The sequence below is a fragment of the Tasmannia lanceolata genome, unplaced genomic scaffold (assembly GCF_043159265.1).
Source record: "Tasmannia lanceolata isolate RefF3 unplaced genomic scaffold, GAP_Taslan_0.1 ptg000002l, whole genome shotgun sequence".
In the NCBI taxonomy this organism is placed as follows: Eukaryota; Viridiplantae; Streptophyta; class Magnoliopsida; order Canellales; family Winteraceae; genus Tasmannia; species Tasmannia lanceolata.
Window position 1 is genome coordinate 54570250 of NW_027518679.1, and position 14407 is coordinate 54584656.

Genomic DNA, 14407 nt, shown 5'->3' on the forward strand with positions numbered 1-14407 from the left:
TTTTTCAAGACCCAAGGAAAATATCTGCTACTTCAAATGACAAACGAACGATATCCCAAATTCCCAACGGTGTCTGCGCCTCTTCTTTCTCCCCTCTCCTCTCTTTTCACGCAAATTCGTCTGCCTATGAAAAACCCCCTGTCCGTACAAGCCTTTCCACATTCTAGGGTTTTTTTAAAAAGGACCTCCCCCACCATAGAACGTCCCTTTCATCCAGGTTGCTCCCCTCCCTCTCTTTTCTTCAAATCCCAACCCCATTTTACAGTTCTTTCGCAGATTCAAACCCTCTCTGAACCCTTAACTCGTTATAATCTAGCTTATTTCCCTTTTTCAGACCCTCTCTAAACCCTAATTCCCTCTAATCCCATAGCTCATTTCTCGGATTTAAACCCTCTCTAAACCCTAATTCATTCTAAAGTACCTCATTTCTCCGATTCAAACCCTCTCTAAACCCTAATTCCCTCATTTCTCGAATTCAAACCGTCTGTAAACCCTAACCCCCCTCTAATCTTTCCTCATTTCGCGGATTCAAACCCTTTCTAAACCCTAATCCCCTCTAGTCTAGCTCATTTCGAATTATTTTCTCCTTCTCCTTCTTCTTCTTCAATCCTTGATCGGATTGATGTCAGTTGTTTGATCTCTGCACTTACAAAAAATGGATGGAATTCATGGCAATCCGATCGCAAACGCGAACGCAAACGTTCCCCCGCCCTTTCTAAGCAAGACTTACGACATGGTGGATGATCCAGCTACAGATTCGGTGGTTTCTTGGAGCCCTAGCAACAACAGCTTTGTTGTCTGGAATCCTCCTGAATTTGCGAGGGATCTTCTTCCTAAATATTTCAAGCACAATAACTTCTCCAGCTTCGTCAGGCAGTTGAATACATATGTGAGAGTTCTGTTCCCGCCTTTTTATTTCCCAATTTGAACTCTTTCTTTTCATTTCCCCACTCTTTTTTTTCCTCAAATAGGTCACGTTTTGTTGCTCTGTTATGTATTTGTATCGGTAGAAAACCCGAGAAATGGTTTTTACTAGGTGACTGCGAAGAAAAGCCAATCAGGATTTATGGAGTTAGTTTTCTGATATATGCTTAGCAAAATTTGACAGAAGATTATATAAAGAAGTATAGATTAATGGAATTCATGAAACAGTAGAAACGGAGGAGTGTTGCGATGGAAACTTACTTGAAGAGATCCTAGATTTACATTGGTTGCTTGCATTTGATAGTAATTGTGTCATTTGAAACCAACATGTGTGTGTGTGTGTGTGTGTGTGTGTGTGTGTGTGTGTGTGTGTGTGTGTGTGTGTGTGTGAAATGGAACTTAGGAGTGCAGTGAACTATAAAATGGTTGCCATTAAAAAAAAATGAATGCAGTGAAATTGGTGGATACGAAAGGAAGAAGGGAGGAGAGTGACAGACAGAAATTGGCTATTAATAGAGCAGTCCTCTGAGAGCCTTAGAACTGAAGGGAACTCGGAAACTTGTCACTACAAGTAGAAATATTCTTGAGGAGGTGATACTGTGCCATCATGTCTGCATTCAATGATACCCAGTCATGCCATCCTCATAAGGGAATCAATACAGCTTCTCAACGTTTATATGGATTTCTATAATGTTTTGTTCTTGAAGTGAAAAGGCTTGGAGGCCGTTCTAACTTCTATTGCAATAGTCTTGATATTGTATCATTCAAAAACAAAATCTTGATATTATAAGTCTTTTTTTTCTTTTATGACTAAATTCTGCGAGTCTTGCTGCCATTTCTCAACGTAGTCCTATAGAAGTTTCTACTTGAAAGGAATCTGTCATCATCCACCAACTCCCTTTCTAAAACTCATGTCGTGTAGCTTCTGCACGAGCTAATCAATCTGCTTCTCCGTTCGCCAATCTCCTGACGCGGATAAACCGCACCAAATGACCCCCCATGTGAGCCGGAATCTCATGAATTAACTCTGAAAATCGCCAGGGGTGAGGGGATTCTTATCCAGCCATCTAATAACGTTAAGGTAATCACCCTCCACCACTAGGTTGTCCAATTCGCTCTCTGCTGGCAGTCTTATACCCTGGAGGGTCACACTGTTATACCCTAGAGGATCGCCCTCACTTCTACCTCATTAGAATCCTTTATGCCGATCAGGCCTGATAAAGCCCATATGGTCCTGCCAGACTCGTCTCTAAGAATAACACCTATGCCCGCCGGACCCGGGTTACTCAAACTATAGAGCCGTCAAAGTTTAACTCCATCCAACCAGGGTTAGGGGGCTTCCGCCCAGCAACATCGATCTACTTTGGAAGGGCAGAGATAACTGACTCCAAATTGTTTCTTGTGTGGGCAAGTCAAAATTTCAATTATTTTGGAGGGAAAATTTGTGAAATGTCTCATTTTACTGTTTTGAGGGGGTATCCTCGGTAGTTGGTTTCATCGCCCTGTCTTGAGAGAGAGAGAGAGAGAGAGAGAGAGAGAGAGAGAGAGAGAGAGAGAGAGAGAGAGAGAGAGGGCAATCATAACTTTTTGTCACCATAGGAATCATGGGTCCCTTGTATTGTGTTTTGCTTTCTTTTGTATCTCCTTTGTGTTTTTTTCGTCCTGTAATTTGGGGTTGACTGCCTCAGTCTCCCCTCTTTTCTTTATATGAAATTGCGACCATTAAAAAAAAAACGGAATCATTGGTCCTTGGGATTTTTTACACAACTAGAAGGGATTTGGATGTACTTCCGAAGCTGCAATCGAAGGTGAAAGTGGGAAAAAGACTACTACAACCTTTTTTCTTTCTTTGTCAGGCGATCAATATCTCAGATTTCCAGTCCTGTTTTCGGAGAGTATGTGGTCTTATAAGGCTGTGGAGCGAACTTTAGGTGTTACTGCTTGGGTTTCTTTTCAATAAAATTAAAATTAGGATTTTGGTAAGGTTTGGGGTGCCAGTTGTTATTTTGAAGTTGCTTGAGGAAGGTTGTTTTCATGGAGCTTGTGGGATGATAATAGTATCAGAAGCAATGTTTAGAAACTTGATTTTTTCATATGATTTTCCAATACAGTTGGGTTTGATCTGGCCAGTTGGGTGCTTTTGAGATAATAAGGAGCTTTGGAAAAATGAGAAAAGAAAACAAAGAAGGGTTGACTTACAAAAACTGCAGAAGCATTTTCATGTAGCATTTGTGAATGAAAAAAACAAGATTTTTATTCATTTATGGAATTTTCCTGTTTTTCATTTGGAATGAAATGCCATGTTTAATGACACGATGAATGTGTTTATTGAGTACTGTTTCCTGACATATTTTGTTCTCATATTGTACAGGGCATGTGCTTTGAATTCTTTTCCTTGGATAATTCTCTATATTGTCTTTCTGCAAATGTTAATGACTTTGATTTGGTCAGTCATATTATCTGTATTCTTGATGTCCCAGACCTTGCTTGTACTGTTATTTACTCCACATATACTTTAGTTTTGCACCTTTTATTTAATTTTGGTACTCGTTGATCTATGTTGAATTCAATTCGGTTGACAACATTATACTCTTGACCAATGCATGCATAACTTGGGAGTTGGGGGATTGTTGCTTTCTGTTTAACCCTTTATGTACCGATATGCACAACATTATTGAAAAAAATGTAGCTCACATTTCACAACCGAAATCCCTTTGTTTCTTATCTATTCACAAAATTTTATGTTTTGTGGATTTTGTTGTTTTGGGAGAATTCATATTCAATAGCTTCAGCCTAATTTCTTCTCAGTTTTTCCATTCTGCAACTACTTTATAGGCCATCTGTTTAGCATTTTCCGTCTCTTCTAATTGCCCACCATGCCATATGCATGTTGGATCTTGGTTTGAAAAAGCATTTGAGGCTTATATTCCTCTTCTTAAGGTAAGCTGTGTCCAAAATGCGTCAAGGCAAAATAGTGCCATAAAATTTGAGTATGGCATCATAAAAAAAAAAATTGAGGAGTATGACTCACATGTGAAGGCTTTTGTGACCTTACTATTTCAAAAAAAAGAAAATGAATGCTTGCGCCAAATCTATGACTCCTAACACAGATTTTTAAAACCATGACTTCTGATTAATTAATTATTTACTCTTGCACTCCTAATACTTAGAGAAACTTAATTATGGCTAGGGGGCATCAATGATGGCATATAATTAGTTTATTCAGTCCCGTTTTAATGTTTTTTCATTTTCCCCAGGAATGATCTCACTGGCTAGTTTTAAGTATTAAATTGATTCTTGATTATCGATGTTTTTGATGATTTGTTGTTCGGAATATAATATTTTCCCTTAAATTTTTTGCTTGATTTTCTTTAATTTTATTATTTCGAGATTTTAAAATTTAAAAAGGAAATGACCAAATATGAAATGTTGTGGGTCTTACACTTCATGCCTTGCCTCGCCTAATTACTTGGTCTTTCGAATGCTGGTTTTGATGCAATTCCATGCCCAAGACGGGCAAGCTATATGTAAAATCCGATTCAATCTTGTGTCTCAGCACTAGTAGAAAAAAGAGAAGAGAGGAGGAGGGGCAGGAGGTAAAAGTATTGTCATTCCCCCAGAGCTGTGATTTACTTATGTACATAAGAGCGAAGGACAAAAATGATAACCAATTTCTATATGTGTGGTTTTGGGATAGCGTTATTGCAGTTTGATTATCATAGTAGAGGGTGTGATAACTGCAACCAGTGTGAAGATCCTGCAAAAGATGCTAAACTCAAGCAAGCTGAACTGTAGTAAATGCCATATCGTTGTACCTTGCTTTGGCACTGGATCTTGCTGTATGTAGGATAAATAGTGAGGTATCTGACACGCTTCTTTTGCAACCCCTTGTTGTAAGAGTTTGATTTAGGATATCAAATCTTGCCCATGAAGCTTGTTTTCGTCCATAGATAGCATTCTTGAGTTTGTAAAAATTATCTCCTCTGTTTGCTACTTCAAATCCCTCACCTGTTCCATATAAAATTCTTCTTTCAAGCTACCATGAAAAAAAAAAAACCAAAAACATTTCTGACATCCATCTATAGAAGTTTCTGACCAAAAAGGTTTGCCAGGGCCAGCATGAGTCTTACAAGGTCTCCTCATAATCTAGTAAATACTGTTGATTATACACATCACTAATAAGGCTTTGTACCAATCCACTGTACCATTGGATTTTTTCTTCAAATTGTACAGCCACTCACTTACTCTTCACATCAATTGTCAACTTGGGCGAGTCAACTCCCTTTTCCCTTGGTCCAGTTTTTGTCCGAGTATGCATTTTGCCCTGCAAAGTTAATCAAAACTCCTTTGACTCTCCTGAAACCAAGTACTTGGCTGAGCTACATTGAGTCAACTAGGAATTGCTTTGGCCATTTTTTGCCCTGCATTCGCATTTTGTAACACTTGAACCCACTTGCATCATAGTACATTTTGTCTATAGGCCTAGTAACAACCTCCCACATATCATTCTTATGAAGAGTATTAGTCTCTTGATCTCTTTTTCCATAGCTGGAACCTTAATTATAATATTAATTTCATTTTGATGTGTTTTTATAGCCCTCATATGGTAGGGAGAAGTCTTTCCACAATTCTAAAAGTTAGGGCTAGGAAAGGGTGTGTTTGTGGTTTTATAAGGGTTTTAGGAATTTGAGTGGTGGGCCATGGTGGTGAGCCAATGGGATATAAGGGAGGTTTTAAGGGCTTAAGTCGTGGGCCATGGTTTTGAGCCAATGCGATATAAGGGGGCTTTAAGGGCTTAAGTGGTGGGGCCATTTCAAAAAAAAAAAAAAAAAAAAGGGCTTAAGTGGTGGGTCATGAAGATTACCCAATAGGATAAAAGGGATTTTTAGTGGGCATGGGCTTGGGTTTAGGGTAATGCATGGTGGGCCATGGGTAGAAGTGGCAAGGGTTGTGGGCCATAGGGATGATGTGGACATCACCCACATCTAAGATGAATCAAATATAATTTTTTTTTCAAGAAGGTCAAATCAAATATAATTAAAAAACTAAAAATAAAACCCTAACTAAAATCAAACCAGCATGTCCACAAAAATCGAAGTAATCCTAAGGTTATATCACATCTGTATTACGCTGCAATGTCTGCTACATTGCAATAGGCAAAGGTGATGGGGAAGTAGCCTAAAGCATGACCTTAATGTTTACGATTTTTCTGACTTCAAGGATGATATCCCCGTAAAAACATACCATTTCTTTCATGCTAGATATTCCAGAGCACCGCAGAGAAAAAGATGCCCCATGTGCATTTACACCTCTCATTTCCCCCTGGTTGCCAACACAAATTCAATTTAGACTTCTCACAATGCAATTTGGTAGCACAATTTACTCCATGGATACATGTCATTCATGCCATCAAGAAGATTATAATATGTTTCCATCAGTTAAGAGTATGTTAGATATTCTGTTGGCAACATGTTACTTTTTTTTTTCATTTTCCCTCGAGATTCTTGATTTTTCTTTATGTCCTTAGCTACACTGTTTTGTTCCTATCTTTAATTATCTTTTTGTGCTCACTGTGCTATTATTGATAGTGTGTTTCTATGCACTTTAATAAGCTCCCTTCTTCAAGGATATTGGCTCGCTAACAAAGCTCAATTCTCCAACTGAAAGTGAATACACATTGATGAGGAAAGTTCTATCAATCTTTCTCATATGAATCTATGTTGGGGGATTAAACTCACTAAACATTATTCTTTTGAAAGGTAACAATTTTCTTGATACTGTAAGGACTATTACATCTAAGAGAGAGGATGTCCCACTGGAGTAGTATCCTTTACATGACCCAGAAAGCAAGATCAATGAACAATAATCAAGAAATAAAGCCTGAACCCCTATTCTTCCCTCATCTCCATTTCGAGAATCTCCTGGACTATGATCAGCTCTTCTCTATCCGCACTATCTTTCGTTAATTTGTCAGCTTCCTCATTAGCAGACCTGCGCATATGCTGAAATTTTGGAGATACCAAGGCCACAAGGTCCCTAATTTCCCCCACAATGTTTGCTAACACCCAGGGACCTATATCCTTGTTAGAAGCCCAAGATATAACATTAGACGAGTCTCCTTCAATAATTAATTGACCACTACCATGCTTTGCAAACTACTTCAATCCCCACAATAAAGCACGAGCTTCCACTTCATTCGAGTCCCAAAAACTCACTAAACAAAATAAACACAGTTATTCAGACCTAGGGCATGTTGAGTTTGGTTTTCCAACCTTATGTAGCAGGAACAGTCACAATTGGTTCCCCTTGGTAGAAACTGTGTTGTAGTTGTTTTGTTTCTCACTTCTTTGAACATCCACCAATAATTATATGCATTTCTCTTTCTGTCTGTTTATTTTTGGACTTTATGGTTACATAAATCAAGTTCTTGCCTTTATATTTCTGTTTAAATTAATTCATTTATGTTTGGCTCTCTGGTTTTATCAGTCAGACTGGTTGTATTGAATTTTGTTGCCAGTTTATCCTGTCGCAAGTTATATCATGTAGGCATTGTGATGTAGGATCGGGAAGGGAAATAGAAGAAACGGAAGAGAAATAGAAGAAAGGGGAGAAGAAGAGAAGAAGAATAGGGGAAGAGAAGAGTAGAAGAAGAGAAGTAGAAGAAGAGAGGGAAGAGTAGAAGAATAGAGGAAGAAAGAAATCTGGGGGAGAAGCTTTCAATTCAATTCAATAATCATCAAATTTTTTTTCAATAAAGCTGTAAAGAGGCCTATAAATAGGCAATTAATAACTTAAAAGATAGAAACCTACTAAAATAAGAATTCCTAAAAGACTAAACTTCATAATTCTAAATAACATGGAAAATAAAAGCCTAAAAACTAAATTACATTGAAAACAAATGCCTAGAAATCCTAATGAGCAAATATGTCACTTATTGGCCTACGATCTGCATCATTCTCCCCCACTTGAAAAGAACTCGCCCTGAGTTCTAATCCGCCTCGATCAAATATGTAGATGAGCAACTCGAGCAATATTAGTAGTAACACATCAAACTCTCATGTATAATGTACGTGATAACTGTGAGAAGCGTCTGAACTGCCGATGGAGTGAGAGAGAATAAATCGCCCATGTAGAATCATAATAACACAACCCACGCTGAAGAAGCAAACTGGATGGAAAGATAGCAACGTACTCCTCCTGGGTCTATAGTACCGGCATGACAGCTATGGGCAGTACCAATTATGACTAGCCCCAATAAGGTCATCATCCACTGGTATCACATCTGGCACAATGGAATCAACAATAAAGTCATCTGCTAGAATCGTATCTGGCATAGTGATATCAGGCGGGCAATCTTCCTGATCAATCTGCATAAAAAACGCCTCTGTGTCAGCACAAATCTCAATAATATGCTCAACCGACTCAACCATAGGACAATCCTCAACAATATGCTCTCGAATATCCGTCTCAGGTAATGGCTCATCAGTCAAGTCACTTGCCTCTGACACATGACGGTGCTCGGCCGACTCTGTCAAAGGAACAATCTCACATGGCTCGGTCACAATATCTGCCTCTATTGTGGAAGTGTCAAAAGCTCTCTCTAGATGCTCGGCAATTGGCCCTGTGGAAATCTTTGAATCGTCATGCTCATTGTTGTCGGCCTCATCAATCACTGGACTCTCTGGCTCTATATCGGACATCTCTGACTTAGTATCTGTCATAATCAATGACTCAACTATAATGATCTTATCAACAATGTCAGCTGGATCAATTTCGGCCACTCATGCTCGACCGGCTGCGATGTTTCGTTCAAGGCGAGCGAAGGCTTCATGTTCGCAGCGGGCTGCGGCTTCACGTTCGCGTACCAATTTCCTCTCATCCAAGTAACGCACTGTAATTTCCAAGATTGCCTGAAATTCAGCTTCTTGTGCAAGTCGAGTAGTTTCTTCTCGTCGAGCGGCTTCTTCACACATCAATCTTTGTTTATACACTGCGCGCTCACGTTTCAATCTCTAAGTCATGGCGCTCTAGCACGAAGAATTGTCATTTTGACTTGGCGTCTCTGCAAACTGAATCCTTGACACAATGAATGGTTATTTCATGATTATAACCATAGTACTGATGATATGCATCAAGTGTCTCGATCCATTCTTGCAGCGCATCATCGACATCTCTATAGGGATAGTGGTGTTCATCATAATCATAGAAATATGGAACAAATGGTGGAGCCATAAGGATCGATGTCGAAAACTGAAATCCACCGTCTGATTTGTTGGTCATGTCGAAAGGAACACAACGCCTATCTCGGATCTCAAATCGGACTGTTAGATGATTTTTAGGTTGGGGTTTCTTTTGGGTAAAAGCAAGGTGGATGGTATGGTTGTGAAGGATCGATTTCGCCGAAGAGAACTTGGATCTTTTGGCTCTGATACAAAATTTGATGTAGGATCGGGAAGGGAAATAGAAGAAAGGGAAGAGAAATAAAAGAAAGGGGTGAGGAATAGAAGAAGAATAGGAGAAGAGAAGTAGAAGAAGAGAGGGAAGAGTAGAAGAATAGAGGAAGAAAGAAATCTGGGGGAGAAGCTTTCAATACAATTCAATAAAGCTGTAAAGAGGCCTATAAATAGGCAATTAATAACAACTTAAAAGATAGAAACCTACTAAAATAACAATTCCTAAACGACTAAACTTCCTAATTCTAAATAACATGGAAAATAAAAGCCTTAAAACTAAATAACATGAAAAATAAATGCCTAGAAATCCTAACGGGCAAATATGCCATTTATTGGCCTACGATCTGCATCACATTGACTTTTGTCAAATACGCTAACTCGGCTGATTTTGAGACTGAGTTGTCCGCCCCTTAGTTGGCTGCCTTCATCTTCAGGGATGTTTTGACTAACAAAGCTAATTTTTAAAACTGGGACTATCAATGCCAAATTGATCACACACTGATTCTACTGGATTTTATTTTTACTTTAATTGTCTGTGATTTATATTAATAAAGTCGTTTTCTCTTTGTTATTTTTCGTATTCTTTGAGCAGGGTTTCAGGAAGGTCGATCCAGATCGCTGGGAATTTGCAAATGAGGGCTTCCTAAGAGGCCAAAAACATTTGTTGAAGAGTATTAACAGGCGAAAACCTAGTCACGTACAGAGCCAACCACAACAGCCCCAAGCACAAAGTACATCAGTCGGGGCATGTGTTGAAGTGGGGAAGTTTGGGCTCGAGGAAGAAATTGAACGCCTGAAAAGGGATAAGAATGTACTTATGCAAGAATTGGTTAGACTAAGGCAGCAACAACAGGCTACTGATCACCAGTTACAGACATTAGGTCAGCGCCTTCAGGGAATGGAACAAAGGCAACAACAAATGATGTCGTTTCTTGCAAAAGCCATGCAGAGCCCTGGGTTTTTGGCACAGCTGGTGCAGCAGAATGACACCAACCGACGAATTGCCGGAGTCAATAAAAAACGAAGGCTCCCCAAACAGGAAGATGAGTCGGAGGATAACGGTGGTTCTGCTGATGGGCAGATTGTTAAATATCAGCCGTTGATGAATGAGGCAGCAAAAGCCATACTCATGGAAATTCTGAAGCTGGACCAATCTCCCCGACTAGAATCCTCGAACAACCCCGATAGTTTCTTGATTGATGATGTTCCGTCGCCGTCTGAAGCATTAGACAGTGGGAGTTCTTCGAGTGGGATTTCGGGAGTAACTCTCGCAGAGTTCCCACAAACTTCAGGGATTTCATATTTACCTGTGATGTCGGGATTGTCTGGCCTTCGCCCGTCTGCTGCTATATCTGAGATTCGACCATCTGCCACTGTAACAGACATGGTTACAGTGGCTCAATTACCAGATATAGGAGTGCTTCCTGGAGGGCAACAGGGCATTAGCCCATCCCAGACAGACATGTTGATTCCTGAATTCCCTCAAATCGAAGGGATGGTTCCAGAAGGCCATGTTGTTGATATTCCTAGTGAGAGCTTTGTGGTGCCTGAGAAGGGGAGTGGTTTTGGTGATCCTTTGTCTGTGGAAGTGGAAGGGAATTTGTCTATGGAAGCTGACAAATATTCTACCGATGCGGAAATCGGTACCTATTTTGACGGGATCTCGACGCTTCCAGGCATAAACGATTCATTCTGGGAACAGTTTCTTCTAAGCCCAGAGGAGGTCGAGTCGAGTACTACACAGGAAGCTAATGCAAATGGAACAGTTAAGCCCACAGGACATGAAAATGGATGGGACAAAGCTCAGAACGTTGACCATATCACGGAACAGATAGGACTTCTTACATCGGAAACTATAGGGTGAGAAATGTAACCATGTATATTTCTTGTTTTGATAATCTAAAATACTCTATTATGGTATATTCTCTCATCTGAACCGGGTGGCGAGCAGCTTATACGAATCTTGTGCTGCCCATTTTGCACCTGCTCATGGAGTTCCTAATTTCGGCCTAAATTTTTCCACGATGGGCGAAAGGTGAGAGGCAAACATACCCACCATCGATGAAATGTTTGTATGGGCTTTCTTGGTGGTTGTTTTGTTTTGGGAGGACAAAATGATATATTGATAAGAGTTGGTTCCATCTTCCATTGTTTCAATGTCTCATTTGATATGTGTTTGTGGGGAGTTTTAATGGCTTTCTTCAGTCCTGACCAGTGTGATCTCTTTTGCACTTTCTTATTAGAAATCAGATATTGAAATGAGTATTTCTCAATTTCTAGCTGCTAATAATGGCTTAGCTTTTTTACCCCATGTTTTAAAACCAATGTTTAAAAATTCTTTAGTCTATAATTTTCAAAAAAAGAAAAAGAAAAAGAAATCTCAGTCTAGAACTAGTATTTCATGCCCAGAGTCAATCTAGCATTATTCTTAAAAATACTTGACTTCAATTTAAAATGGGAATTTGCCAGACAATTGCGCGGAAAGCCATTTTGCGGCTGGCTTTTGCATGTGAGAACAGCCACACATGTTGACTTTTAGACTGTTCTATCAAGCAAATTCTATCCGCGAAATTGCCTAGCAAATTCCGATTTAAAATACATGCTTAAAATTTTTATCCGGCAGTCAGTCACGGTGAATGTTTATACCGCCGTGTTTGAATCTTCAATGTAAAACAATAGAAAAGTGCCCTAGTGCATGTACACGAGACTAGATTCTTTAAAACATTTCTTGCCCTCTACTCTACAAATAAAATAAAATAAACAATTTGAAACATTTCTTGTTCCTTACTCCATGAGAAATTATATGATGCCCGACCGTCAAGTCACGTGTTGGTGGTACTTCAAAAGTATCACCCTTGATATTTGATCCAACAGCAGCCTCTTAAAAAGTGGCTATATCCAATGGAGTTGGGTTTTCACAAGGGTATCCTTCAGTCTAGCACTTCCCATCCAGTTATAGTGCTGTCATAAGTCATAACCTATGAGGGATTTGCTAGGGACCATCCCACAAGGCATTTAGCGCCAGGGCTGTTGCATGTGAGAGTAGGTAGCCACACCGGCTCAGATTTCGTCTTATTCAATTAATTCCCTAGCAAATCCATACTTATAAACAAGGTTCTAAATTTCGACCGAAATCTGGAATTTCAGATTTATATCAACACTGAAAAACCCGAAACGTTCCGAAACGGAAATTCCGGAAATGTACCGAATTTCGGCCGAAATTTCGGCTAAATTTTCGGTTTCAGATAGGACCGAAATTACCTCCGGAACTGAAATTTAAAACCTTACTTATAAATACAATTGGGTGACGAATCCAATTGGGTGTCCTTGCCAGTGATTTTTTGCAATGGCGCCCTTCAAATTAGCAGTGATTTTTTGCAATGGCGCCCTTCAAATTAGCATTCCTCCTAATTTATGGATTGAATCTGAATCATGCCAATATGTACAACCTCCAGGGCGTTTCAGGCAATTTGGATTTGGCTTGCCACTTGCAACTATTCAACAAAACTTCCCCACAATTGTGTCCACATGGATGTTTCTGGGCGACCACAACATCGCCATTTGTTATTGCCACACCCCCTATGAATAGTTGGATCAGGCCATCAATTTGTTAGAGCAACAAAGCTAGAAAACGAAGAAAAGGGTAACAGAGAGAGAGAGAGAGATTAGAAATGGTGTTTTGGGAGATTACTTTGGGAACGGCTTATTTTCTAGGGTTGAAACGGACGTACAGACTCGCTCTCAAAATCCAACGCCGTCTTGTATGTCGTAATAACCCTAAGATCAGAGAATTTCTTCAAAGGTTTTCTCTTCTCTTCTCTTTCCCTCAATTCTCATTTTTTCATGTCTTGTTTTTGCTTCTATTTCTTGGTTTTCTTCTTCTTCCTTTCTAGGGTTTCACTTTGGTGGGCATCAAATTACATTTCAAATGCAATTTGGGTTTTTTTTTTTTCCTGAATCTAGTTTATTTGTGGACTGAAATCTGAAAATGCCCAAATTGCAACTTGGGTGTACTTGCAAACACACCCTTATAATCTTAGGACGTGAGTACGGATGTAAGATGATGGTTTCTGGATTTATTAGAATCATTTTAACTGTAAAAAAGGAAAACAAGAAATTATAACGTATAATTGTGTAGTTTTTTTATATTTTTCAATGGGTGCTATTAGTTTTAATAATAAATCATGTTAGATTGGGTGTAGTCATTTAGCAGTTTGAGAACAGGGACTCTGATCTGGTGAGTATTAAGGGTTTCTTTTTATTTTGTTTGTTCTTCTTGAATATTTTAATGATCTTTAGTGTGTCTATGATTGAAAAAATGAGATATTAAAGCATAAAAGGGGATTAAAGATGAAAAAGAAAACGAGAAAAAAAAGAAAAAAAAGAACATATTTTGAATCTATATGTGTTGTTATTAGTATTAGTGGAGTCTCTAACGATGGGAGATCCTACAGTGCATAGTTGGGACTCAATCTGTATGGGTAAGATTGAGTGCTGGGCTGTGGGATACCCAAAGAACTCCGAAGCACCTTATGATCGCGTGCCATGTCCAGAATGCAAAAGGGCAATGTAGCATAATATGGTCCAATGATTCTTCCTCCCCCTCCTAGCATAAGATGCACCTTTATTTGCTTGCGTGCCTTTCCATTTTGGATGCTGCTTCTCAAAATGTTTCCTTATTTCTGTTATTGTCAACCTTCTATCCATATCTCTTATTATTCATTTCTTGAACATTTTAGTTATATTTCTCATCCTCCTCCTCAACGACAATATGACTTCTTGGCCATGTTTCTCTATGTTATCGTGCTTGATTTCTGGTATTCTGGCAAGCATCTTGACAGCTTTGTTTGTTTGACTGAAATTGAAAGATGTATTAGTTTCTGCACCATTAATAGTGAGACAAAATTAAAGTCCACTCTCTGGTTGGTGGTGAGAAGGGATTACCTATGATACCCTGATACGGATATGGATATGGAATGGAGATACGACTAGGTATTTTTCGAAGTGTAGTACACGGTTATGGATATGGG

General features: G+C 39.2%; 1 protein-coding gene across 1 annotated transcript; it reads left to right on the plus strand.

Annotated features, from left to right (window-relative positions):
* The first annotated feature begins 50 nt into the window (after window positions 1–50).
* HSF3 (heat shock factor 3) lies at window positions 51–11523 on the plus strand. The gene is made up of 2 exons (XM_077381576.1): window positions 51–889; window positions 9970–11523. Exons 1-2 carry the CDS (start codon window positions 656–658, stop codon window positions 11239–11241), a joined length of 1506 nt encoding a protein of 501 aa, XP_077237691.1. The 5' UTR covers window positions 51–655; the 3' UTR covers window positions 11242–11523.
* Window positions 11524–14407: the final 2884 nt, after the last annotated feature.

Bases quoted from the DNA above. Each gene is read 5' to 3' on its own strand.
- HSF3 (XM_077381576.1), top strand. From the start codon at position 656: ATGGATGGAATTCATGGCAATCCGATCGCAAACGCGAACGCAAACGTT. The intron at 890-9,969 runs GTGAGAGTTCTG...TTCTTTGAGCAG, and splicing joins TCAGGCAGTTGAATACATAT to GGTTTCAGGAAGGTCGATCC.